The sequence below is a fragment of the Hyla sarda genome, chromosome 5 (assembly GCF_029499605.1).
Source record: "Hyla sarda isolate aHylSar1 chromosome 5, aHylSar1.hap1, whole genome shotgun sequence".
NCBI lineage: Eukaryota > Metazoa > Chordata > Amphibia > Anura > Hylidae > Hyla > Hyla sarda.
The window spans coordinates 137,723,654-137,749,407 of NC_079193.1; the positions used below are offsets into that span (position 1 = coordinate 137,723,654).

At 40.7% G+C, this 25,754-nt stretch overlaps 1 protein-coding gene across 13 annotated transcripts in view; it reads left to right on the plus strand.

The window, feature by feature from the left end:
- LRRFIP2 (LRR binding FLII interacting protein 2) overlaps window positions 1-25,754 on the plus strand; it is a 162,744-nt gene that overhangs the window by 123,377 nt on the left and 13,613 nt on the right. For 5 of the 13 annotated variants that reach the window (XM_056520354.1, XM_056520355.1, XM_056520356.1 and 2 more), the window contains 10 exons: window positions 6,641-6,769; window positions 7,330-7,401; window positions 18,799-18,969; window positions 19,640-19,732; window positions 20,049-20,141; window positions 22,352-22,453; window positions 23,770-23,902; window positions 24,465-24,514; window positions 24,589-24,706; window positions 25,650-25,729. In XM_056520354.1, coding sequence (XP_056376329.1) covers window positions 6,641-6,769; window positions 7,330-7,401; window positions 18,799-18,969; window positions 19,640-19,732; window positions 20,049-20,141; window positions 22,352-22,453; window positions 23,770-23,902; window positions 24,465-24,514; window positions 24,589-24,706; window positions 25,650-25,729 — 1,041 coding nt within the window. The remainder of the gene's footprint in view (window positions 1-6,640; window positions 6,770-7,329; window positions 7,402-18,798; window positions 18,970-19,639; window positions 19,733-20,048; window positions 20,142-22,351; window positions 22,454-23,769; window positions 23,903-24,464; window positions 24,515-24,588; window positions 24,707-25,649; window positions 25,730-25,754) is intronic. The other 8 variants (XM_056520365.1, XM_056520360.1, XM_056520366.1 and 5 more) reach the window with 5 other exon arrangements.

Genomic DNA, 25,754 nt, shown 5'->3' on the forward strand with positions numbered 1-25,754 from the left:
CTATACACACTTGGTTTTTAGAGCCAAGCGAAAATAATCATGCAATTTTCGCAATTGGAATCCATTAAACTGTTAGTAATTTACTGCATCCAGTGCCATATACTTTAGATCACTGTTCACACTTCTAGTAACGCCACAGTCTTTTGATCACTGTTCACACTTGGTTTGTAGAGCCAAGAGAAAATATTCATGCAAATTCCGCACTTTGAATCCAAAAAACTGTTAGTTAAAAACGCAGACATTCATATATAATAAATATTACGGACAATCACTGAAGCGTGTTCCCATAACATCAAAAGGAACAGTGCATGTAGTAAATCATCCATTTCAAACATATGGCACTGGATGCAGTAAATCACTAACAGCTTTACGGATTCAAATTGCGGAATTTGCATGATTATTTTCTCTTGGCTCTAACCAAGTGTGAATAGTGATCAAAAGACTGTGTCGTTACTAAAAGACTGTGGCGTTACTAGAAGTGTGATCAGTGATCTAAAATATATAGCACTGGATGCAGTAAATTACTAACAGTTTTTTGGATTCAAAGTGCGGAATTTGCATGAATATTTTCTCTTGGCTCTACAAACCAAGTGTGAACAGTGATCAAAAGACTGTGGCGTTACTAGAAGTGTGAACAGTGATCTAAAGTATATGGCACTGGATGCAGTAAATTACTAACAGTTTTATGGATTCCAATTGCGAAATTTGCATGATTATTTTCGCTTGGCTCTAAAAACCAAGTGTGAATAGTGATCAAAAGACTGTGTCATTACTAGAAGTGTGAATAGTGATCAAAAGACTGTGTCGTTACTAGAAGTGTGAACAGTGATCAAAAGACTGTGGCGTTAATATAAGAATATAAGAATACAATGTTGGGGCTCTCATCTGTATGAATTAATGTGGAGAGGTGAGCACCAAGAAAGATACCAACATATGGCGGTGGCAATACATTCTTAGTTTTTTCACGTGGTGTGATTTTTTCCAAAAAGTTTTTTTCATATTTTAATGGATACAATAAATATTAACATTTTAAAGGTTCCCTATTTTTTTCATTTTTGATATATTTATACGAGTTGGGAGACCTACATCCTTTGGATCATTATAGTTTTTTCTATATATATATATAAAATATATATCCACTGGTTCCGGAAAGTTAAACAGATTTGTAAATTACTTCTATTAAAAAATCTTAATCCTTCCAATAGTTATTAGCTTCTGAAGTTTTCTGTCTAACTGCTCAATGATGATGTCACGTCCCGGGAGCTGTGCATGATGGGAGAATATCCCCATAGGAACTGCACAGCTCCCTGGATGTGACTCATCAGAGAGCAGTTAGACAGAAAACAACAATTCAACTTCAGAAGCTAATAACTATTGGAAGGATTAAGATTTTTTAATAGAAGTAATTTACAAATCTGTTTAACTTTCCGGAGCCAGTTGATATATAAAAAAAAGTCTTGGCCTGGAATACCCCTTTAAGGCCAAAATGTAGAATAGGTGAAAGAATCCCGGCACTCAAATTCTTATGAAACAATTTGTCCTTTTATTTCAGCATTAAGGCATCTACATGGTTTGTACATGTCTTAATGCAGAAATAAAAGGACAAATTGCTTCACAAGAACTTGAGTGCCAGGATTCTTTCACCTATTCTACAGTTATTTTATCCATGGACACCGCAGTCCACAGTGCTGACCTCACTTTATCCAATTTCTTAAAGGGGTAGTCCAGTGGTGAAAAACGTATCCCCTATCCTAAGGATAGGGGATAAGTTTGAGATCGCGTGGGGTCCGACCGCTGGGGCCCCCTGCGATCTCTCTGTACGGGGGCCTGGCTCTCCGGCCAGATAGCGGGTGTCAACCCCCGCATGAAGCGACGGCCGACACGCCCCCTCAATACATCTCTATGGCAGAGCTGGAGATTGCCGAAGGCAGCGCTTTGGCTCTGCCATAGAGTTGTATTGAGTGGGCGTGTCGGCTGCCGCTTCGTGCGGAGGTCGACACGCCCCCTTCCCGCGGGCTGTCGGGGCTCCGTACAGGAGATCGCGGGGGGCCCCAGCGTTCGGACCCCCCGCGATCTGCAACTTATCCCCTATCCTTAGGACAGGAGATAAGTTGTTCACCAATGAGTCACCACTGGATATCTCCTTTAAGGCCAAAATGGGCTGAGTCCTTAACCCCTTAAGGACGCATGACGTACTCAAACGGCCCCTTTTCCGAGTCCTTAAGGACTCAGGAAGTTTGAGTACGTCCTGTCAAATCCTGGCCCCTCGCCGCAAGCCGGAGGGGAGCCGGTGCCCGATGCCTGCTGAAATCATTCAACAGGCATCGCGGCATATCGCCCAGGGGGGTCATGATGACCCACCATGTCGGTGATGGTCGCAGATCGCTGGACAATTCAGTCCAGCGATCTGCGGCAGATTCCGGGTCAATCTGGTCTCCAGTGACCCGGAATTACAGGCTTTTCGGGGCTGTCTCTGACGGCCCCAAACAGCCATAGCCAGCAGCGGTGAGGTGGCACTGGTGCCACCTCACGATCGTCCTGATTCGTCGGCCGATTTCCCGGCCGACCAATCAGGGCGCCTGCTGCGGGTGTCACTCCCGCAACCCGCTCCCCCCTCTTCCGGAGGACGTGAGCGGGTGCGGGAAGAAGGCCCCGGGTGCTGGGGACCCCGATCCCCGGCGTCAATGTTGGGATCGGGGCCCCAGGAGCGGTGGCGGCGACGACGAGGGACTGACCTGCAGCGTGGATCGTTGGTGGTGAGTGACAGCCTCCTGCTGTTGCTTAGCAACAGCTCCTAGCATGCAAAAAGGGCATGCTGGGAGTTGTAGTTATGCAACAGCAGGAGGCAGACCCCCACAACTCCCAGCATTCCCTTATGGGCATGCTGGGACTTATAGTTTTGCAACAGCTGGAGGCACATTTTTTCTATGGAAAAGTGTACCTTCAGCTGTTGTATAACTACAACTCCCAGCTTGCACAATCAGCTAAAGTGCATGCTGGGAGTTGTAGTGGTGCATCTGCTGGTTGCATAACTACAACTCCCAGCATGCCCGTTGGCTGTCGGTGACTGCTGAGAGTTGTAGTTTTGCAACAGCTGAAGGCACACTGAGTTAAGTAGCAAACCAGTGTGTCTCCAGCTGTTGCATAACTACAATCCCCAGCATCCCCAGCCAAAGTAGTATGCCTCCAGCTGTTGCATAACTACAAGACCCAGCATGCCCTTCCGCTGTCCGTATATGCAGGGGGTTGTAGCTTTTGCAACAGCTGAAGGCACACTGGTTGCAAAACACTGAGTTTGTTACCAAACTCGGTGTTTCACAACCAGTGTGCATCCAGCTGTTGAAAGACTACAACTCCCAGCACGCACTGATAGACCGTACATGCTGGGAGTTGTAGTTTTGCAACAGCTGAAGGTATTCCCTCCCTCCCCCCCCCCCCCCCCCCCCCAATGTGAATGTACAGGGTACACTCACATGGGCGGAGGTTTACAGTAAGCATCCGGCTGCAAGTTTGAGCTGCGGCAAATATTCTGCCGCAGCTCAAACTGCCAGCGAGAAACTACTGTGAACCCCCGCCCGTGCGACTGTACCCTAAAAACACTACAGTAACCTAACACAAAATAAAATAAAAAGTAAAAAACACTACATATACACATACCCCTACACAGCCCCCCTCCCCAATAAAAATGAAAAACGTCTGGTACGCCTATTTCCAAAACGGAGCCTCCAGCTGTTGCAAAACAACTACTCCCAGATAGCCACTGACTGTCCAGGCATGCTGGGAGTTTTACAACAGCTGGAGGCACCCTGTTTGGGAATCACTGGCATAGAATTCCCCAATGTCCACCCCTATGAAAGTCCCTAATTTTGGCCTTGTCGTATTTCAAGGCAACAGTTTAGGGTCACATATGGGGTATCGCCGTACTCGGGAGAAATTGTGTTACAAATTTTGGGGGGTATTTTCTGCTTTTACCCTTTTTAAAAATGTAAAATTTTTGGGAAAACAAGCATTTTAGGTAAAAAAATAAAAAAATCGTGAAACACCTGTGGGGTATTAAGGTTCACTTAACCCCTTGTTACGTTCCCCGAGGGGTCTAGTTTCCAAAATAGTATGCCATGTGGTTTGTTTGTTTTTTTTGCTGTTTTTGCACCATAGGGGCTTCCGAAATGCGGCATGCCCCCAGAGCAAAATTTGCTTTCAAAAAGACAAATGTGACTCCTTCTCTTCTGAGACCTGTAGTGCGCCAGCAGAGCACTTTTCACCCCCATATGGGGTGTTTTCTGAATCGGGAGAAATTGGGCTTCAAATTTTGGGGGGTTATTTCTGCTATTACCCTTTTTAAAAATTTAAAACTTTTGGGAAACCAAGCATTTTAGGGGAAAAAATTTTTTTTTTTTCTTTTACATATGCAAAAGTCGTGAATCACCTGTGGGGTATTAAGGTTCACTTTACCCCTTGTTATGTTCCCCGAGGGGTCTAGTTTCCAAAATGGTATGCCATGTGTTTTTTTTTTTTGTTGCTGTTCTGGCACCATAGGGGCTTCCTAAAGGTGACATGCCCCCCAAAAACCATTTGTCGCTCCTTCCCTTCTGAGCCCTCTACTGCCCCCGCCGAACAATTAACATAGACATATGAGGTATGTGCTTACTCGAGAGAAATTGGGTTTCAAATACAAGTAAAAATTTTCTCCTTTTTACCCCTTGCAAAAATTGGGTCTACAAGAACATGCGAGTGTAAAAAATTAAGATTGTGAATTTTTTCTTTCACTTTGCTGCTATTCCTGTGAAACACCTAAAGGGTTAAAACACTGACTGAATGTCATTTTGAATACTTTGAGGGGTGCAGTTTTTATAATTGGGTAATTTATGGGATATTTCTAATATGAAGACCCTTCAAATCAACTTCAAAACTGAACTGGTCCCTGAAAAAAAGAGAGTTTCAAAATGTTGTGAAAAATTGGAAAATTGCTGCTGCACTTTGAAGCCCTCTGGTGTCTTCCAAAAGTAAAAACACGTCAATTTCATGATGCAAACATATGCAAGTAGACATATTGTATATGTAAATTTAAAAAAAAATTAGTTGGAATATCCATTTTCCTTACAAGCAGACAGCTTCAAAGTTAGAAAAATGCTAAATTTTCAAATTTTTCATCAAATTTTGGGATTTTTCACCAAGAAAGGATGCAAGTTACCACAAAATTTTACCACTATGTTAAAGTATAATATGTCATGAAAAAACAGTCTCGGAATCAGAATGATAACTAAAAGCATTCCAGAGTTATTAATGTTTAAAGTGACGGTGGTCAGAATTGCACAAAATGGCAGAGTCCTTAAGGTGAAAAAGGGCTCAGTTCTTAAGGGGTTAAGGGTTTAAAGGGGTACTCCAGCAGAAAAAATATGTTTTTAAATCAACCGGTGCCAGAAAGTTAAACATATTTGTACATTACTTCTATAAAAATAATCTAAATCTAATCTTCTAGTACTTATCAGCTGCTGTATACTACAGAGAATGTTGAGTAGTTTCCAGCCTGACCACAATGCTCTCTGCTACCCCCCTTCTCCATGTTAGGAACAGTCCAGAGCTGGGAGGTTTGCTATGGAGATTTTCTCATTCTCTGGACAATTCCTGACGTGGACAGAAGTGGCAGTAGAAGGGTCTGGTTTTTTTGTTACTGTTTTTATGTGACACACTTGTTTTGTCTAAAGGAATCCTGCATTAAAGCGTACCTGTCATAGTGCAAAAAAATAAAAAGTGATATGTTACTCAGGACCCAATCCTGATCATGTGCATATAATTTTTATGTGTCTCGGACCTATATATCCAGAGATATAGGCATTAATCTGCTGGTGAGTTACTTTTTCATTGTGCAGGCTGGAGGGGGCGTGTCAGTCTGTCTCCCTCACAGGAGCAAGCCTGGGCAGTCAGCCAATCAGTACTCGCTACTCTGTAACCCTTTCCTCTCTGGTTTCATGCTGTACATGTTACACAAAGGAAGATGCTTGGAGCTTGCCTGCAGTAATCAGAAGACATTATGGTGAATTCATAACAGGATAAAATGTATAAATATAAGAATAGATCTTTATAAAATTAGTGCAAGGATTTTTTAGATAAAAGTACAGCATTTTTATGAATACATGTTCTATCTGTTTTATCTTCTCCTAGTAAAGCTGGATGCTAATCAGCATAGCTGTCACTATGTGTGTCATTCATCTTTCACAGACTCCTGAATGTCTGATCAATTTCTTTGTCATTCAGGAGTCCGAGAAAGCTTTGACCATTTCAGCATGCTGGGAGTTGTAGTTTAGTAGCAACTGAAGCTGCAATGTTTGTAAATAACTGTGTTAGAGCAGTGTTGCCTCCAGCTGTTTTAAAACTACAGCTCCCAGCATGCTTTACGGCCGGTATCCAGTATGCTGTAAAATCTAGACTAGTCTGTCTGGCTAAAAGACAGGTGACCCCTAGTGGTGGCTATTTTGAGCTTGAATTTCAGGTGAAAATGTAAATTTTTTTTTTAACAGGTGTATATTGTGAAATGTGATAATATAATGAGTCCTGCAATATATGAAAAGTTTTTAACAATGACAGTGCCTCTTGAAATGTTCAGAGTTTACCTACATATCTATTTCTTTTGTTTTTGAAGCCATCGTCTCGTAATGCAACCTCTGGGCTTCCTGGAACCTTTACACCTCTGAGTGGGTCATCGTCTCGAAGAGGCAGTGGAGATGCTAGTAGTTTAATAGATCCAGATGCTTCTCTAAGTGAATTACGGGTAAGGATTTAAAGAGCATGCACCTTCCTGATCTATCTGTACAGGAGTATTCCAGGTATACCTCACACCTTGGAAGAAGCTTTGAATAGATACAGTACATCATTTTTAAATAACCTTTTTTTTTTTTTTTTTTTTTTTTTTTCCGGAATGGCCATATTCCTAGAAAGCACAAGTATTGCTTGTTGACTTTTTAATATTTTGTGTTGACTTAGCCATAGTTTGGTTGGGTAGGTTGTAAAATAGGTGAGAACTAAGTATAAAACATTTGGTGTTATAGAGCACACAATTCTTGATATATTCCTTGTTTACTGTCAATTTAGGGTTTATCTAATCTTAATCAATGATTCATCGCTGTTGGTAACAATCCAAGATGAACATTGAAAAGAGTAAATGTAATCCGATTCAAGAATTTAGTTTTTTTAATTATATGATTTGTGATCATTTTGAGCCTCTTGTTTGTACAGTCACTTTATTTAATTCGTTATTGCTTTCCACAGCAGTTTTATTTGTTCTATATTAACTTTTTGCAATTTGATAGTATGGTTCATTGCCTTCTACAGGATATCTATGATCTTAAGGACCAGATTCAAGATGTAGAAGGGAGATACATGCAGGGGCTAAAAGAACTAAAGGTATCAGGGTTTCAAGGGTTTGCTTCACTGCCCATTTAAAAGCATGCTTCTTGGATTGCAAAAATGGAGCACGTTTCTTTCTGCTCCTTAACGGACTGCTCAGGGCTTAACTAATACTTTAGTAAGTGAAATGTCACAGCAAAGCATGAGCCATAAATGTTACATTCCACCAATGTAGAATACTATACTACTGTTTCTTTTTATATCTTTTTACTATATAAACAATTGAAGTGGGAAATAATATGGGCATCGGCGCTGTAGAGCCCATTGGTCTGGAGAAAGAAACTATTAAATATTCTTTATGTCTTCTAGCTTACGAAGCTGAGTGGATTCCTTTTTTCTTTTTTTCTTTTTTTCTTTTTTTTCCTCTAAAAGAAAAAACTGCACTTTTCGACCACATTACATTGAAACCTACCTTTCAAAGGTTATCTGTTTTTTGTTGCTTCAAGGAAGCAGTTTTCTATTAAATTGGATATTTTATGGTGAAATATTTTAGGATGTGTGAATCTGCATTGCTCTTTTAAAAGCTGATAACATATTTTATGAATTTCCAACAAAAGTAAAGTTGCCTTATTTAGGCCCAGTTTTAGCCATCTGTGACTTAACCCCTTAAGGACCGGGGTTTTTTCCGTTTTTGCATTTTGGTTTTTTGCTCCTTGCCTTTAAAAAATCATAACTCTTTCAATTTTGCACCTAAAAATCCATATGATGGCTTATTTTTTGCGCCACCAATTCTAATTTGTAATGACGTCAGTCATTTTGCCCAAAAATCTACGGTGAAACGGAAAAAAAAATCATTGTGCGACAAAATTGAAAAAAAATGCAGTTTTGTAACTTTTGGGGGCTTCCGTTTCTACGTAGTACATTTTTCGGTAAAAATGACACCTTATCTTTATTCTGTAGGTCCATAGGATTAAAATGATACCCTACTTATATAGATTTGATTTTTTAAGACTTCTGGAAAAAATCATAACTACATGCAGGAAAATTAATACGTTTAAAATTGTCATCTTCTGACCCCTATAACTTTTTTATTTTTCCGTGTATGGGGCGGTATGAGGGCTCATTTTTTGCGCCGTGATCTGAAGTTTTTAACGGTACAATTTTTGCATTGATAGGACTTATTGATCGCTTTTTATTCATTTTTAAATGATATAAAAAGTGACCAAAAAAGCACTATTTTGGACTTTGGAATTTTTTTGCGCGCACGCCATTGACCGAGCGGTTTAATTAATGATATATTTTTATAATTCGGACATTTCCGCACGCGGTGATACCATATATGTTCATTTTTCTTTTTATTTACACTGTGTTTTTTTTTTTATTGGAAAAGGGGGGTGATTCAAACTTTTAATAGGGGAGGAGTTAAATGATATTTATTCACTTTTTTTTTTCACTTTTTTTTTGCAGTGTTATAGGTCCCATAGGGACCTATAACGCTGCACACACTGATCTTCTATGCTGATCACTGGTTTCTCATAAGAAACCAGTGATCGATGATTCTGCCGCATGACTGCTCATGCCTGGATCTCAGGCACTGAGCAGTCATTCGGCGATCGGACAGCGAGGAGGCAGGTAGGGGCCCTCCCGCTGTCCTGTCAGCTGTTCGGGATGCCGCGATTAGCCGCGGCTATCCCGAACAGCCCGACTGAGCTAGCCGGCCACTTTCGGTTTCACTTTTAGCCGCGCGGCTCAGCTCTGAGCGCGCGGCTAAAGGGTTAATAGCGCGCGGTGCCGCGATCGGCACTGCGCGCTATTAGAGGCGGGTCCCGGCTTCACTATGACGCCGGGCCCGCCGCGATATGACGCGGGGTTACTGTGTAACCCCGCGTTATATCAGGAGAGCAGGACCAAGGGCGTACCTGTACGCCCTTGGTCCTTAAGGGGTTAAAGTGGTACTCCGGTGAAAAACTTTATTATTATTTTTTTATCAACTGGTGACAGAAAGTTAAACAGATTTGTAAATTACTTCTATTAAAAAATCTTAATCCTTCCTGTACTTATTAGCTGCTGAATACTACAGTGGAAATTCTTTTCCGTTTGAAACACAGAGCTGTCTGCTGACATCATGAGCACAGTGCTCTCTGCTGACATCTCTGTCCATTTTAGGAACTGTCCAGGGTAAAAGGAAATCCCCATAGCAAACATATGCTGTTCTGGACAGTTAATAAAATGGACAGAGATGTCAGCAGAGAGCACTGTGCTCGTGATGTCAGTAGAGAGCTCTGTGTTTCAAACGGAAAATAATTTCCACTGTAGTATTCAGCAGCTAATAAGTACAGGAAGGATTAAGATTTTTTAATAGAAGTAATTTACAAATCTGTTTAACTTTCTGTCACCAGTTGATTTAAAAAAAAAAAAAAAGCTTTTCACCGGAGTACCCCTTTAATACTTCAAATCAATTTAATCAGAAAACAGGACAGATTTTGGGCACTGTATTTCACAATATTAGCTTCATACAAGTGTTGATTTAAACATGTACATATTGAGAAGCCTCTAAATCTGTATACAGTGAGCTTCTCTTAGTGGCAACTGCTGTTTACTTGACTTTCATTATTTTCCATTATAAACATAAAACAGGAAGCAGTAGCAGCAGTTCAGTTCTAGTTTCATGGCCATAGGGGGAGATTTATCAAAACCTGTCCAGAAGAAAAGTTGCTGAGTTGCCCATAGCAACCAATCCGAAAGCTTCTTTCATTTTTTACAAGGCCTCTGCAAAATGAAAGAAGCGATCTGATTGGTTGCTATGGGCAACTGGGCAACATTTCCTTTGCACAGGTTTTGATAAATCTCCCCCTAATAGTGTGGTCTATATCTATGGTAGACATGTTTACTCAGCTCAGTGGACAGTTGGGTTAGGATTTCTGCTCCCCATCACAGCAGATTACTGGTAGCGGGGCAATATGTCACTTGCAGATCAGCAGACCTGCAGTTGGCCTGAAGTTGCAGCCATGATACAGCCTTTTTTTTTTTTTTTTTTTTTTTTTAAACATTTATTTTCCCCTTTTCAATAACAATAATTATGCATTCTCTATAAAATTACATTTCCGTTTTTCTTTACATGCTCATCAGCATTACAGAAAAATGTGTCCTTTTTTCCCTCTTCCCCCCTCCCCTATACATTTCTCAAGTCCAGTTCCAGTGCCCTGTCCGACCCACATCATCCACATACTCGTGTTACCAATTGGATAATACTTCTCATCTCCTCCCCTCTCGTATCACATCTCTAACTAAATCGCCATATAGTTAGACAAAACAGATGAAAATAAAACAGTAATATTGATGCAGTATTAAAATAGTGTTGTGGCCCCTTCTTATTTAGCATAAATCTGACATGAATTTAGAGGAGAATATCTCTGTACATGTGCAATCCGACAGAGCCTGTATGGCTCAGTACTGAGTTTCCACCCAGAGAAATCTTGGTTTGAGATTCTGGTGCAGCAGCCTTCCATTGTCTCTAGTGTGATTCTGTTGCACTGGGCACACTGTTGAATTTGCACTGTGGAAATTTACATTCTGAACTCTGACGAAAGAATGAGCATGTAAACGGGCTGCTCACAAGACTCCTCTGCATGGCTGCATTTTTCAACATAGCAATAGAAAACAAGGCAGGTTCCAGCCAGCAGTGATAAGTCCTCAGGTTATTCAAATCAGGATAAGAACCACATGCAAGTGGTAACAGCAGATAAAAGGCATGCAATAGAGCATGGAAATTAGATCATGGATGCATTTCAAGTTATGTGACCCTTCATCTAAGCATGAACACAGGTAAGTCTAGGCTTTTTTTTTTGATAATTTCCAGTTGGAAAAGAAGAGGGTGGAGAAAAAAGTGTCTACACACCTCTACTCCACCCACCAAGAAGAAAGACCATCACAAATATAACAGCGTTAAAAACACATAATGTGAATAAAGCAAGAATAGCGTTAACCCAAACTAAAGCAAAACAAGTTGATGGTGCAAACAGAAGCGCAATACAAATGGGACTCCACATCATTATGATAATCTATAATGCAAACTAATATCTGACCTGTAATTGAGGCCACTTGGCTGAGAGGATTGCAAGGTGTAAATCCAAAACACCGCTCAGCCAATCACCTCCTCGCAGCGATCTATTGACCACATCAATGCCATGAAAGGGAAAAGAAGTGTGATCCCCGGCGTGCCTTTTATCTGCAGTTACCATCAGCATGTGGTTCTTATCCTCGTTTGTACAAACTGAAGAATTTTATCACCTCTGGCTGGAACTTTTTTTTTTTTTTAGCGAAAGAATGGGCATCTTTCGGCAAAATACTGCACAGAACTGCATTGCTGTCAATGGGAATGGTGCGTGTCGTAGTGTGTATGGGCCCTGAGGGTAGACAGTTAACAAATTAGCCCTGGACTAATCACACAGCCACAATAACTAAGATGGCACATCAGAGAGGAAGTGGTCAGCAAGCCTGTGGGCTAGGTCCCTGAACTTTCCCTACAAGAGGGGGCTATATAGGGCTGAAAGGAAATATTAACCCCTTAAGGACGCAGGGCGTACCTGAATGCCCTGAGTATTTCCGGTCCCCGACGCTCACCGGGCGGAGACCGGGATACCTGCTGAAATCATGTCTGCGACCACCACCAATCGCCCATCAATTCAGATATGCGATTCCAGGCTTATCAGGTCTCTGTTGACCCTATAGCCCGGAAAATAGGGATGATCGGAGATGTCACACATCCCCGATCATCCTGAAGGAAAGGAGCGAGGTGGCAAGGGTGCCACCTTCTCCTATCCCCTGCCATTGGTCGGTTAGGACTAACCAACCAATGGCAGTTGGGGGGGCGGGGGGGGGGGGGATGGGGGTGTGTTACAGTTGATGTCGGCCAGAGGGGGGGGGAGATGGCTGCGCGTATCGTGGCGGCGGGATCGGCGGCAGTAAGGAGGCGGCGGAGCAGCGGTGAAGGCAGCAGTGAAGATCAGTGGTAAGTGATCTTCACTGCTGCCTTCTACTTGGAGTTGTAGTTTTGCAACATCTGGAGGGCCACAGTTTGGAGACCACTATACAGTGGTGCCCAAGCTGTAGCCCTACAGATGTTGCAAAACTATAACTCCCAGCATGCCCTGACAGACCATGCACGCTGGTAGTTGTAGTTTTGCAACAGCTGGAGGTTGGGAAACACCGAGTTAAGTAACAAACTCTGTGTTTTGCAACCAGTGTGCCTCCAGCTGTTGCATAACTACAACCCCCAGCATGCACGTACAGCCAAAGGACATGCTGGAAGTTGTAGTAGTATGCCTCCAGCTGTTTCATAGCTACCACATCAAGTCCCATCTTGCCCTTCAGCTGTCACTGCATGCTGAGAGTTGTAGTTTTAGCAACAGCTAAAGGCACACTGGTTACAAAACACTAAGAGTTTGTTACCTAACTCAATGATTTGCAACCAGTGTGCCTCCAGCTGTTGCAAACTTCAACTCCCAGCATGCCCTTTGGATGTCCATACATGCTGGGAGTTGTTCTTTTGCAACAGCTAGTAACAAAGTAACCGTAACAAACTCTGTGTTTTACAACCAGTGTGCCTCCAGTTGTTGCATAACTACAACTCCTAGCATGCACAGACAGCCAAAGGGCATGCTAGGAGTTATAGTTTTGAAACAGCTGGAGGTTTTCCCCCAGGGTACATTCACGAGCGGGCGGGGGTTTACAATGAGTTTCTCGCTGCAAGTTTGAGATGCGGGAGATGCGGCAATTTTTTTCCGCTGCAGCTCAAACGCCCAGCGGGAAACTCTCTGTGGACCCCCGCCCATGTGAACGTACCCTAAAAACACTATACTACACAAAATAAAAAGGAAGACACTACATATACACATAACCCTACACATTTAAACCCCCCCCCCCCCCCCCCCACCAAAAAAAAAAGAAAAGTCTGGTATGGCACGGTTTCTAAAACGGTGCCTCCAGCTTTTGCAAAACAACAACTCCCAGTGTTGCTGGACAGCCATTGACTGTCCAGGCATGCTGGGAGTTTTGCAATACCTGTAGGCACAGTGTTTGGGAAACACTGCCGTAGGGTAATTTTGGTATCGGAGACAAGACTAATTCTTGCATCCGGATCCGTCCCTTTGCAAATCCCTAATTTAGGCCTCAAATGCGCATGTCGCTCTCTCACTTCGGATCCCTGTCGTATTTCAAGGCAACAGTTTAGGGCTACATATGGGGTATTTCTGTACTCGGGAGAAATTGCCTAACACATTTTTGGGGGGGCTTTTTCTCCCTTTACCTCTTATGAAAAGGTAAAGTTGGGGTCTACTCCAGCATGTTGTTGTAAAAAAATAAAACATTTTACACTAACATGCTGGTGTTGCCCCATACTTTTCATTTTCACAAGAAATAAAAGATAAAATAGACCCCCAAAATTTGTAACGCAATTTTTTCCTGAGTACGGAAATACCCCATATGTGGACGTAAAATGCTCTGCGGAGGCACAAGGTTCAGGAGTGAGAGAGTCATGTACATTTGAGGTGATTTGCACAGGGGTGGCTGATCGTTACAGCAGTTCTGACATAAATGCAAAAAAAAAAGTGAGCCACAAATTTCGAAACTACACCCCGCACTGAACGTAATAAGGGATATAGTGAGCCTTAACACCCCATAAGAATTCTCGTGAAAGTTGGACGTTAAAATTATTATTTTTTACTTCGCCCACAGAGCACTTTACTTCCACATTTGGGGTATTTCCATACTCAGAAGAAACAGGGTTAAAATTTTGGGAGTCTTTTTCTCTTATTACCTCTTGTGAAAATAAAAAATTTGGGGTAACACCAGCATTTTGGTGAAAAAAAAATCTAATTTTTCATTTTCACGTCCAAATTTACCGGAAATTTGTCAAACACCTGTGGGGTGTAAAGGCTCACTGTACCCCTTGTTACATTCCTTGAGAGGTGTTGTTTCCTAAATAGTGTGCCATGTGTTTTTTTTTTTGCTGTTCTTGCACCTTCTCTTCTGAGCATTGTAGTGTTCCCGCAGTGCACTTGACGTCCACAAATGGGATATTTCCATACTCAGAAGAGTTGGGGTTACAAATTTTAGGGGGGCATTTTCTCCTTTTGCCCCTTGTAAAAATTTTTAATTTGGGTTAAAATCAGCATTTTAGTGAACAATTTACACATCCACAAAAAATCATCAAACATCTGTGGGGTGTAAAGGCTCACTGTACCCCTTGTTATGTTCCTTGAGGGGTGTAGTTTCCAAAATAGTATGCCATGTGTTTTTTTTTTTTTACATTTTTTCTCTGTTCTGGCACCATAGGGGCTTCCTAAATGCGACATGCCCCCCAAACACCATTTCAGCAAAACTTACTTTCCAAAAGACAAATGTGACTCCTTCTCTTCTGAGCATTGTAGTGTACCCGCAGAGCACTTGATGTCCACACATGGGACATCCATACTCGGAAGAGATGGGGTTACAAATTGGGGGGGGTACATTTCTTCCTATTACCTCTTGTAAAAATGTAAACATTTTGGGGGAAAACTATGCATTTTAGTGAAAAACTGTTTCAGAAAAACTCACTCTTCAAAATCTCATTGTTGCTTCTTCGCTTCTGAGCCCTCTAGTACAAAGTAAGGGTAAGGGTATTTCCTTACTCAAGAGAAATTGGGTTACAAATTTTAGGGTGATTTCTCCTTTTACCCCTTGTAAAAATAAAAAAAATTGGGTCTACAAGAACATAAGAGTGTAAAAAAAAAAAATGAAGATTTAGAATTTTCTCCTTCACATTGCTGCTTTTCCAGTGAAACATCTAAAGGGTTAACACACTTTCTGAATGTCATTTTGAATACTTTTTAGGGGTGCAGTTTTTATAATGGGGTCATTTATGGGGTATTTTTAATATGGAGGCCCCTCAAATCCACTTCAAAACTGAACTGGTCCCTGAAAATTCTTTGAAAAATTGGAAAATTGCTGCGGAACTTTAATGCCCTCTGATGTCTTCCAAAAGTAAAAAAAATTTCAACTTCATGATGCAAACATAAACTAGACATATTGTATATGTGAATCAGAGAGTTTCAAAGTAAAAAAAAAATTCAAATTCAAATTTTCCATCAAATTTTCTAATCTTTTTTTACCAAGAAATGATGCAAGTATCGATGTAAATTTACCACTAACATAAAGTAGAATATGTCACGAAAAAACATTCTCTAAATCAGAATTAAAAGTAAAAGCATCCCAGAGTTATTAATGCTTAAAATGGGAGTGGTCAGATGTGCAAAAAATGCTCTGGTCCTTAAGGTGAAACAGGCTGAGTCCTTAAGGGGTTAAATAAAGCACTAAATTGAAGCTGCTACATAAAATGGACCGGCTGAAACTAATTTATCCCCTATCCAAAGGATTGGGGATAAGTAGTTTATCACAGGGGGTCCAACCACTGGAGTCCTCAGCAGACATCGGGACGGGTTCCAGCGCTCAGTGAGGAGCCAGGGTTGTCTACTGGTAGTCTGCATGCTCTACATTCATTTCAATGAGAGCATTCATTTCAATGAGAGTACTCGGGTCTTTTCGTCACTTCCATAGAAATGAATGGAGCACGTGCTGGCTGCAGCATGCGCTCCATTCATTTCTATGGGGTTGCTGGATTTCCGTCCTGGAGATCGTGGGGACCCCAATGGTCGGACCCCCTGTGATCAGCTACTTATCACCTATCCTGTGGATAGGGGATAAGTTAGTTTTCGCCAGAGTATTTCTTTTAAAGGGGTACTCCTGTGGAAACCTTTTTTTTTTTTTTTTTTATCAACTAGTGGCCCAAAGTTAAACAGATTTGTAAATCACTTCTATTAAAAAAATCTTAATCCTTCCAGTACTTTTTAGGGGCTGTATACTAAAGAGAAATCCAAAAAAGAAATGCATTTCCTCTGATGTCATGACTACAGTGCTCTCTGCTGACCTCTGCTGTCCATTTTAGGAACTGTCCAGAGCAGCATATGTTTACTATGGGGATTTTCCTCTGCTCTGGACAGTTCCTAAAATAGAAGTGATTTACAAATCTGTTTAACTTTCTGGCACCAGTTGATTTAAAAAAATAAGTTTTCCACGGGAGTACCCCTTTAAGGATCACTTGACCTCCTTAGAAAAGAGACAGTCACTTTGTTCATGTAACTTATTGCTCAATGCTAGCTGGACCTCTCACAGGCTCCATCAGCTCCTGTCACTGCAGTCTTCCTCCTTCCCCGTTCACAGCGTGCAGGTCATGTTGCTGAAAGTAGGAGTTAAGAGGTGGCATGTGCTGATCCTTTCAAAGGACAGATCAGGACATACAACAGCCTTCTGGGTGCAGTACACAGCCAGGTAGATAATATAGATATATTGTAAACTTTTTAAAGAGGACAGCATTTTTTTTACATATTTAGATAAATAGTCAGTTTGGGAATAGAGAATAGTCCATAACAGAAAAAATGTGCCTGGTACATAACTTGCTCAGCCCTTCTATTTTAAAAATGTAGGAAGTCTGTAGTAAGAGTCATGTACAATTCTGTATTAAGACTTTTTTTATGTATTCTAAACACATAAACAGTTGGTATGCCACTTTTTTCTGTTTTTAAGATGAGTATTTTTACTGTTTATAGAAATGTATTTTATTTGTTTTTTCCTATTTTATGTTGTTCTGGGCCTATCAATTAATATGATGGCCCAGATTCCCTTACTAAACCGTGTTTACTTTAGTATAGGTGTAGCTGTTACCTTTTTCTCACTGGTGGTTTAGTATACTGTGCTTTATAATCATCCTGTCATTGCTGTACTAGAAATCAGTTCTCCATATACTGAATTCTTGGTGATACTGGGCTACACTCGTGCTTATATACAGCAGCCAGTCCGAGAAGAGGAAGAAAAGAACAGCAGTCCAAAACAGTAAAGAGACAGGAGACACGCTGTAGCTAAACTATTTTGACTGATCATGGCTCTGCCTTTAAAGGGTAACACAAACTTAAATGAATTTATCCCCTATCCACAGAATAAGGGAATACATGTGAGATCACTACCATGGGGGTGGGGGGGGGGGGTCAGACCAGAACCCTCATGAACTAGTTTTATGAATTAAAGGGGTAGTCCAGTGGTGAAAAACTTATCCCCTATCCTAAGGATAGGGGATAAGTTTGAGATCGCGGGGGGTCCGACCGCTGGGGCCCCCTGCGATCTCTCTGTACGGGGCCCCGGCTCTCCGCCGAGATAGCGGGTGTCGACCCCCGCACGAGGCGGCGGCCGACACGCCCCCTCAATACATCTCTATGGCAGAGCCGGAGATTGCCGAAGGCAGCGCTTCGGCTCTGCCATAGAGTTGTATTGAGGGGGCGTGTCGGCCGCCGCCTCGTGCGGAGGTCGACACGCCCCCTTCCCGCGGGCTGTCGGGGCTCCGTACAGGAGATCGCAGGGGGCCCCAGCGGTCAGACCCCCCGCCATCTGCAACTTATCCCCTATCCTTAGGATAGGGGATAAGTTGCTCACCACTGAATCACCACTGGACTACTCCTTTAACAGTCACAACATCTTGTGGCAGTGAATTCCGGATTCTCACTGCTAAGGTAGAGAAGCCGATCTATAGTGATGTTGAACCTTTTTTTCTTTATGGTTATATATGTCTGTATCGAAACATTACTGTCAGAATCCCTGTACAGTCCATTGATATATTTGTACATTGTAATCACATTTCCCCTAAGACATCTTTTCCCCAAACTAAATAACCCCAAGCTTGATAACCTGTCTTGGTGCTGCACTCCATCCATTCCGTTAAAGTCCCACATTTTACACCCTATCCCCAATCCCAATGATAGAGGATAATTGTCTTATCTTGGGGGGTGCAACCACTGCAACCTTCTTTGATCTTCAGAATGGCATTCAGCTTTCCTCGTGCACAGAGTGGAAATCAGCAAGTTCCCTTTATGCATCGCTATGGGAGAGCTGGAGATAGGAGTACAGCGCTCGTGTGTCTCCCCCATAAAGATGAGTGTTGACCTTCTCTCTGTTCAGGAGGAGAGCTGGGGGTTCTGGCGGCTCTGAGGGTTGTCAAGGTAGAATTCACATTGACTTCCATAAGAGAAATTCAGCAACGCAACATCCTTCCATGTGATTTTGCAGCGGTTTTTACAGTGCAGTTATAGTTCTATCCTTGTAAAAATAAACTAAAATATCGACTTTTATTTTGTTCCATAAAAGGGTTGTATCTTTTTTTACTAAACTATTAACCGATGTCCTTGCACAAAAACTATCATGGCAATATCTCTACGCTGCTCATAACTACTGCATGCCTCCTTGTTTAACCTTGTGTTTGTCAGCACTGCCTGCTACCAACTAGTTGATGGAAACTGCAAAGAAAGGTTTATAGCTGTCATCTTTACCATGGGCAGCATTTGTAAATGTTAATAATGTTCATTTTTGCAGGACTCCTTAGGAGAAGTGGAGGAGAAATATAAGAAAGCTATGGTATCAAATGCTCAGCTTGATAATGAAAAAGGCAATCTTGTATATCAAGTAGACACACTGAAAGACGTCATTGAGGAGATGGAGGAACAAATGGCAGAATATCATAGAGAAAATGAAGACAAGTCAAGGGTAATATATAATATAATATAATTTATGGTATGTCTATTTGGTCCATATTAGTGATGTGCATTGTCACTGAAAAACAGCTGGGCACTCTCGGGCTACTTGTACCTGACATGGGGTAACTAACATTAAAGTATTTTTTTTCTTCTCGGTACCATGCTCTGTCTTATTATATTTCTACAAAAGTATTACCAGGTGTAGATCTACCATGAACAAGGATGAAGGCCACTAAAGGCAGATAAAGCTTCTGAGGGGAGCTTCAGGTTTTTGTTGTGTACACACAAACAAACATTCATGCATACATACATACACTGTTACACATTGCCTCAGCAGTCTTAGGTTGAAGGGGAAAAAAGTAATTGTTAAAAAAAAAAAAAATAGGTTCTGTTCACAATTTGTGTACTCTGTATGCACATGTGGGGATTATTCTCTGACCTATACCTTTAAAGTATGCCACACAGTAGCCAATTCAGGTCAGCCATTGGCTGGAGTGGTTAAAAACTGGTTGTGGCCAACAGCTATGTAGGGTAAAAAAAAATAATAAAAACAAATGCTAACCTAAAAAATGCTAATGGCAAAGAAGCCCTGTCTTTTTCTATGTATAAGAAAGCTATGGTAACGGATGGACTAATAAACTTTGCTTTTGTTAGTTGACTTAATTGTGTGTATTTTATAGGAATTAGAAAGACAGAAGCATGCATGCAGCATTCTCCAGCACAAGTTGGATGAACTTAAAGAAGGTATTCGCCAAAGAGATGAACTTATAGAGGTATGGGTTACTTGCTTGGATATTATTTGAGCCTGATGAAACCTGACATGTGCATCACTAGCTAAAACCTTGCATTTATAAACAGAAAGATCTATGAAAAGGGTCTATCCTGATGCATCTGGTATTATTACCACTATGTAAAATGTATGGATTAAAGAACAATATTGCCTTTTCCTTCCAGTTGTCTCAGTCTAGTCATAGTCTTGTTTTTCAGTACAGTTAACCTTTTCTTCCTTTTTTAATATAAAGATCTCCTTTTGTATTTCTCCTCTCCATTTGTTCCTTTCTCTTTTTCTCCTTTGTAATCTAACTCTAGGACAACCAACATTTGCAGCAGAAAGTAGACTCTCTAACCAGAGAGGTGTATGATCTGCAGGAAACAGTTAACTGGAAAGATAAAAAGATTGCGGTAGGAAAAGCACATAGCTGTAGTAAATAGGAAGGCACTGCATGGCTTGTTAGGAGCAGACCAACACTGGCATGCCGACATTCAGAACATCAGTAAATTACACTTGATAACTGTTTGTATTCTTTAATGTGTTCCTGTCATTTCAATAGTTTTTGTTTTGCTTCAAAAAGGTCCAAAACTCTGCGCTGATTAGTGCCCTTATGTTTCTTAAAGGGGATGGGGGCTCCGAATGGCACACCTGCCTTTACACAGTCATAGAGTTACATGATGCAATGCTGGGGCAGATTGGTGGCAGCTTACTGCCCCCTCTACAGCATGTTTTGTTAGTTGATATAAGAATTGTTGAACTCAATTGACCTTTTACTTTATTCTGCACTCTGCATACTGTTAAAATAAGGTTTCCAGTTTTTGGAAATCTGGCCCCATAAATCAGAGAATTGGACTACAAGTGGTCACTGTGCGTTTACTTCTTGGCAGGCCTGTTTTGCTCACTTGCAATGACTAAAACTTGTAGAGTTACCACTAGGCGGATTCCAATTGCTAAAGCGTTAAAATATTAAAATGTCCGTAATCGGTACAGTAAAAATCACAGTGGGTGGAGTGGACTTAAAACTTCTCTGTTTCCTTTGTAACTCCTAGTTCATGATATGGAAGTGTTTCTTACATATTTAATCAGCCTCTAGGCCAGCTATTCCCTGCCCATACTTGTCCATGTTTGAGTAATTCTGACATTGCCACGTATGCCATTACCTTAGTGTCAGTAGTTTCACTTTAGGTTTTACACAAGCCAGCTTGTTACATTTAGCCCCAGATGACATGTCTCTTCTAATGTAAATACACTTGGTTTTCCTTGGCAATTGGCCTGTTCCTAACAAGTTACAACTGCATGTCAGTATCTTTAAAGGTTCCATAAAATGTATGTGCTGTGATCCAGTGTATACTTACTAATAATCTGTGTTTTGCAGTGACTGTGGCTAAAGTGCATGACAGATCTGCAAGTCTTATGGAAATGTCTTACAGTTTTGATGGTTAGACCTTACAGAATTCATATTTATGTGTGAGGCTGCTGTTTAGGAACAGCTCAAGGCTATGTAGACAGCTACTGCCCTTCTTATCAGTCTGCTTTATTTTCCCAGGTTTACAGGAAATGTTGGTTTCTTGTTAACCCTGTATTACAAATAATAGTTCGTAATAGTTAGTAATTTTGAATAAATTTTACAAGTAGCTTTGGTTTTGTACTGTTTCCAAGATGCATATTTCTCAGTTGCATTAGACTACAGTACAGTATCTAAGTTGGCAGCGGTTTAGCAGTAGTTGTAATGAAATATCAAAGGTTTTTTATTTGGGGGGGGGGGGGGGGGGGGGGCGGCGGTTAAGGTTTTTTCCTGTTAAGAAAGTTTTCTTCATCTTGATTCTTTGAATAGAAAAACAACTTGACAGGTCCCTGACTTGCACCAGTTTTCTCAAACACAAAAAAAGTTGGTTGAACCTGCACATTTTGTCAGGACCTGCTGTCTTTTTGTTTATTGTGGTGTGCAGACTGATACCTGACAGATTTTCATGAAAAAGGGAGTAAATAAAGGGGTATTATTTATCCTTATTATTTTGTGGCATGGTGAATTTTCACACCCTATTTTTTTTTTTTTTTTTACCTCAAGGGAGATATGCAACCAGAAGTGTCCAGCAGTGACATACTTTTCCCCATCAAGTACACATGTTAAGCTTGGTCAAACTGAGCAACAATGTGTATGGATAAATGGCCACCATTAGATTGTATAGCCATGCTGTGCTTATTTACACAAATACTATACAAGGCCGCAATACAGCTGCTTCAGTGGACACACTGCATGATTCTTTACATGAAGAGTCATTTTTAGATACATGGAACAGTGGGAACATACCTCGATGGGCTTAAAACAGCACCACCTCTAAAGCAGAGATCACGATCTCCGCTCAAAGGTCACAATTTAAGTAATGCATTTTACAGTGTTTTGGCATTTTAAATACTAAAAACCGTCAAATTCAGATGATTCAGATCATTCCTATGCTCTTCTAATGGTTACATGGGTAGACCTCATGATCATGTCCACGTTGTATGTCTCTGTGTGTACATGTTCCTATTCTCTCCAGGTGTATTTCACTTTCTTTCTCTCTTCTTTCTCCTGCTGTCCCTGCCTTTCCTGTTTTTCTGGTTAACTGCCTGCATATAGGCACTAGAGAGGCAAAAAGAGTACTTTGACTGCATTAGAAATGAGCGGGATGAGCTCAGGGATGAGCTGGCAGATGTGAAAGGCAAAATGAAGATAGGAGAGGTACGGTATGTTAGCCATTCCATGTCTCTGATTGGCAAGGGCAGCAAAGTGGCAATGTGTTTTTATTTACCCATTTTTCTATAGGAATATGTTGCTTAGAGGAAAGGAAACTAGGTATGTTCAACCCGTATAGGATTTGCTGTTATATTTACTGCATATTTTGTGCAGCTCATTTTGCTACCTATTAACTTCAGTGAGTAGCATAATCAGCTGCAGAAAATAGGTAGCAAATCCTGTACATGTGAATGTACCCTAAGGGCAGGTTTACACATAACGGATCTGCAGTGTATTTAACCCTGTGGATCCGCAGATGACCTGACCCTATATTGTGCCTCCAGCTGTTCAAACACCCCCCCCCCCCTTGCAGATTATGATGTAAACAAATTGACTGGACACATCTACAGCTTCAAATCCTGCACATCACATATGTGCAGGATCTTGTACATATGAATACACCCTAGGAATACAAATACTTTTATATTAACAACCATGTGTTTTTTTTATTTGGTGCAAACCACTACTACTGTCTCCTTTTAGTAGGACTGGTGTAATGTATGCCATTCTTTGTAACCTGCCACTCGTTTCAGGCCACGTGAAACACTGACAAAGCTCCTTATCATAGTGATCTATGGTTAACTTTGGCACCAAGTCATTGGGGCAGAACACTGGCCCAGATAGAATTATTTTTTTTTTTTGCTGTATTCATATAGTCATTGTGTTTTCTATGCAATTCTTTTATACATCTGACACAACACACTGAAACATTACCCTTCTTAAGTAAAATGTGTAGTATTGCATACAGCAATCCAACAAAAACTATACATGAGCATTGTATGCTGAGGTTATATGCCTACCTTGTAGGTTTTGTTTACATCTTAACATGAGTAAATACAACAGAAGTATTCCCAGATATACATCTCCAAATGGAAGTCTGATGTTTGCCACTTTGTAGGTATATGTTAGCAATTATTTGTTTTTATTACTGTGTCTTCTCACATTGAAACATGTCAAAGACCGTGCTTTCCTATATAAAAAAGGATTCTCGGCCTAGAGTATGCCAAAAGAACCTTCTTTGTTTTGAAAAAGTAAAGATAGAAACTTCTTTAAATGCTATATAAATGTGTATAGGGCGTAGTGGCCACAATGAATCCAATTCTTGGAACTAGTTTTCCTTATAAAGTCACGATTTATACACCAATGTGTTTGGTACATTACTGATAGCTCTGTACCTGATCTATATGTATACTTAGTTTGTGTGTCAATGTATTTGGTTGTCTGATGGATTCCTTGTAGACTTGTTTTATTTCTCTTTCTAGAAACACGGTTTAGTTATTATTCCAGATGGTACTCCAAATGGTGATATCAATCACGAGCCAGTGGTTGGGCAAATAACTGTTGTATCCCAAGAAGCTGCTCAAGTTTTGGAATCAGCTGGAGAAGGTCCACTTGGTAAATAAACTGTTATAAATTGTCTACAGATTAAAGGTAGTAAGTTTGAAGGGGGCTGTCTGGGACAAATGCCTAACAGCTCCAAATGTTATAAAGTAAAAAAAATGTAGCCATATTATTTATTCATACCCCCCTCCCCACTGTTTCAGTGCTGCTTTCTCTCTGGTGGTCTTTGACTGTACTGCAGTAATGACATCACATATTTTATTCACATCACGCTGCAGCCGATCACAGGACTCAGCACTCTTGTGCATAGGTTGCAGTTGGTTGCAGCATCAAATGTAACTCGAGCAGCTGATACTGGGTAGACTCTTGGCTGTTTTGAGCTTCTGACCACCTCTAGCTGCCTTGATTATGCTTGAGGGGGCCGGAGGTGGGACCAGCATCTGTCGGACAGCTATCCTCTGAATATACCATAAATGTTCAGATGGGATTACCCCTTAATATTCCCTGGCAGTGTTGTGCAGGACAGCTGTGCTAAAACTGAGATTAGTTGATGCATGTAGAGCATTGAATTGTTTTAATTGTAAATATCTTTTATAATAAAAATGTTTTATTTTAGATGTAAGGCTACGGAAACTTGCTGAAGAGAAGGATGAGCTTGTATCACAGGTAAAAACAACGGTTTTCTTTTTGTAATTTATTTGCCATGATGAAAAATGTGATCTGACCTCAATGTCTTATAGATAAGGAAGTTAAAGCTGCAGCTTGAAGAAGAGCGCCATAAGAATGTTAGAAATGACACAGTTACAGACTCTACAGGACTGGAAAATGGTTCTGATCTACAGATGATTGAAATGCAGAGTAAGTTTATTGCAATAAAAACATTTGGTGCATATCACCCTGTATATGTATACCTTGTAGTCATTAGATACATATATTGGTGAACACACTTATAGACACATCACCAGTGAGCAGTAGATCATTTTGGTTAGTTAATATACTGTTATTATACTTCTATTGCAGATTTAATCTGTTGGATGTTAGAAATTGTTGAGTTTAATGTTGTGGGATGAATAAACTCATTCATTGGTTACTTAAATGTTAAAGGGTACCTGTCATCAAATAAACTTTTGATATATTTTAGATTAATGAATGTTGAATAACTTTCCAATAGCATGTTAATGAAAAATATGCTTCTTTCTAATGTATTTTTCCTGATCAGTCCTGTCAGCAAGCATTTCTGACTCATGCTGGAGTCCTAAACACTCAGAGCGGCCAGCCTGCTTTGTTCACAGCCAAACAGGCTGTGAACAAAGCAGGCTGGCAGCTCTGAGTGTTCTCCTTTGTGAACAAAGCAGACTGGCAGCTGGTAGTGTTTAGGACTCCAGCGTGAGTCTGAAATGCTTGCTGCCAGGACTGGTAGGGAGACCCCTAGTGGTCATTTCTTCAAAGTGGAAAATTAAATAGAAAGAAGCATATTTTTTAATAACATGCAATTGTAAAGTTATTCTGCATACATTAATCTATAATATATCAAAAGTTTTTTTGATGAGAGGTACCCTTTAACTGATAAATTTTGTTGTAACTCTTTATAGTGCCGATGTTATATGATGTATGTGCCATATTCCTTGCATTAGGTTCTTGTTTTGTAAGACTTGAGCCAGTAGCCTTTTAAGCTTTCTAATGATTTTATTTGTAGCAAGCAGATTTCTTCCTTTTACTTCAAGGGTGTTAAGTGAAGCTCATAAATAGAAGGATCAGTTCTTTTAAGTTATTTTTGCTAATGAAGCTCTTTTGTATCTAGGGGATGCCAATAGACAAATTAGTGAATTCAAGTTCAAACTTTCAAAAGCAGAACAAGATATAACTACACTAGAACAGAATGTAAGTGCTTTTTGTTGTCATTTTC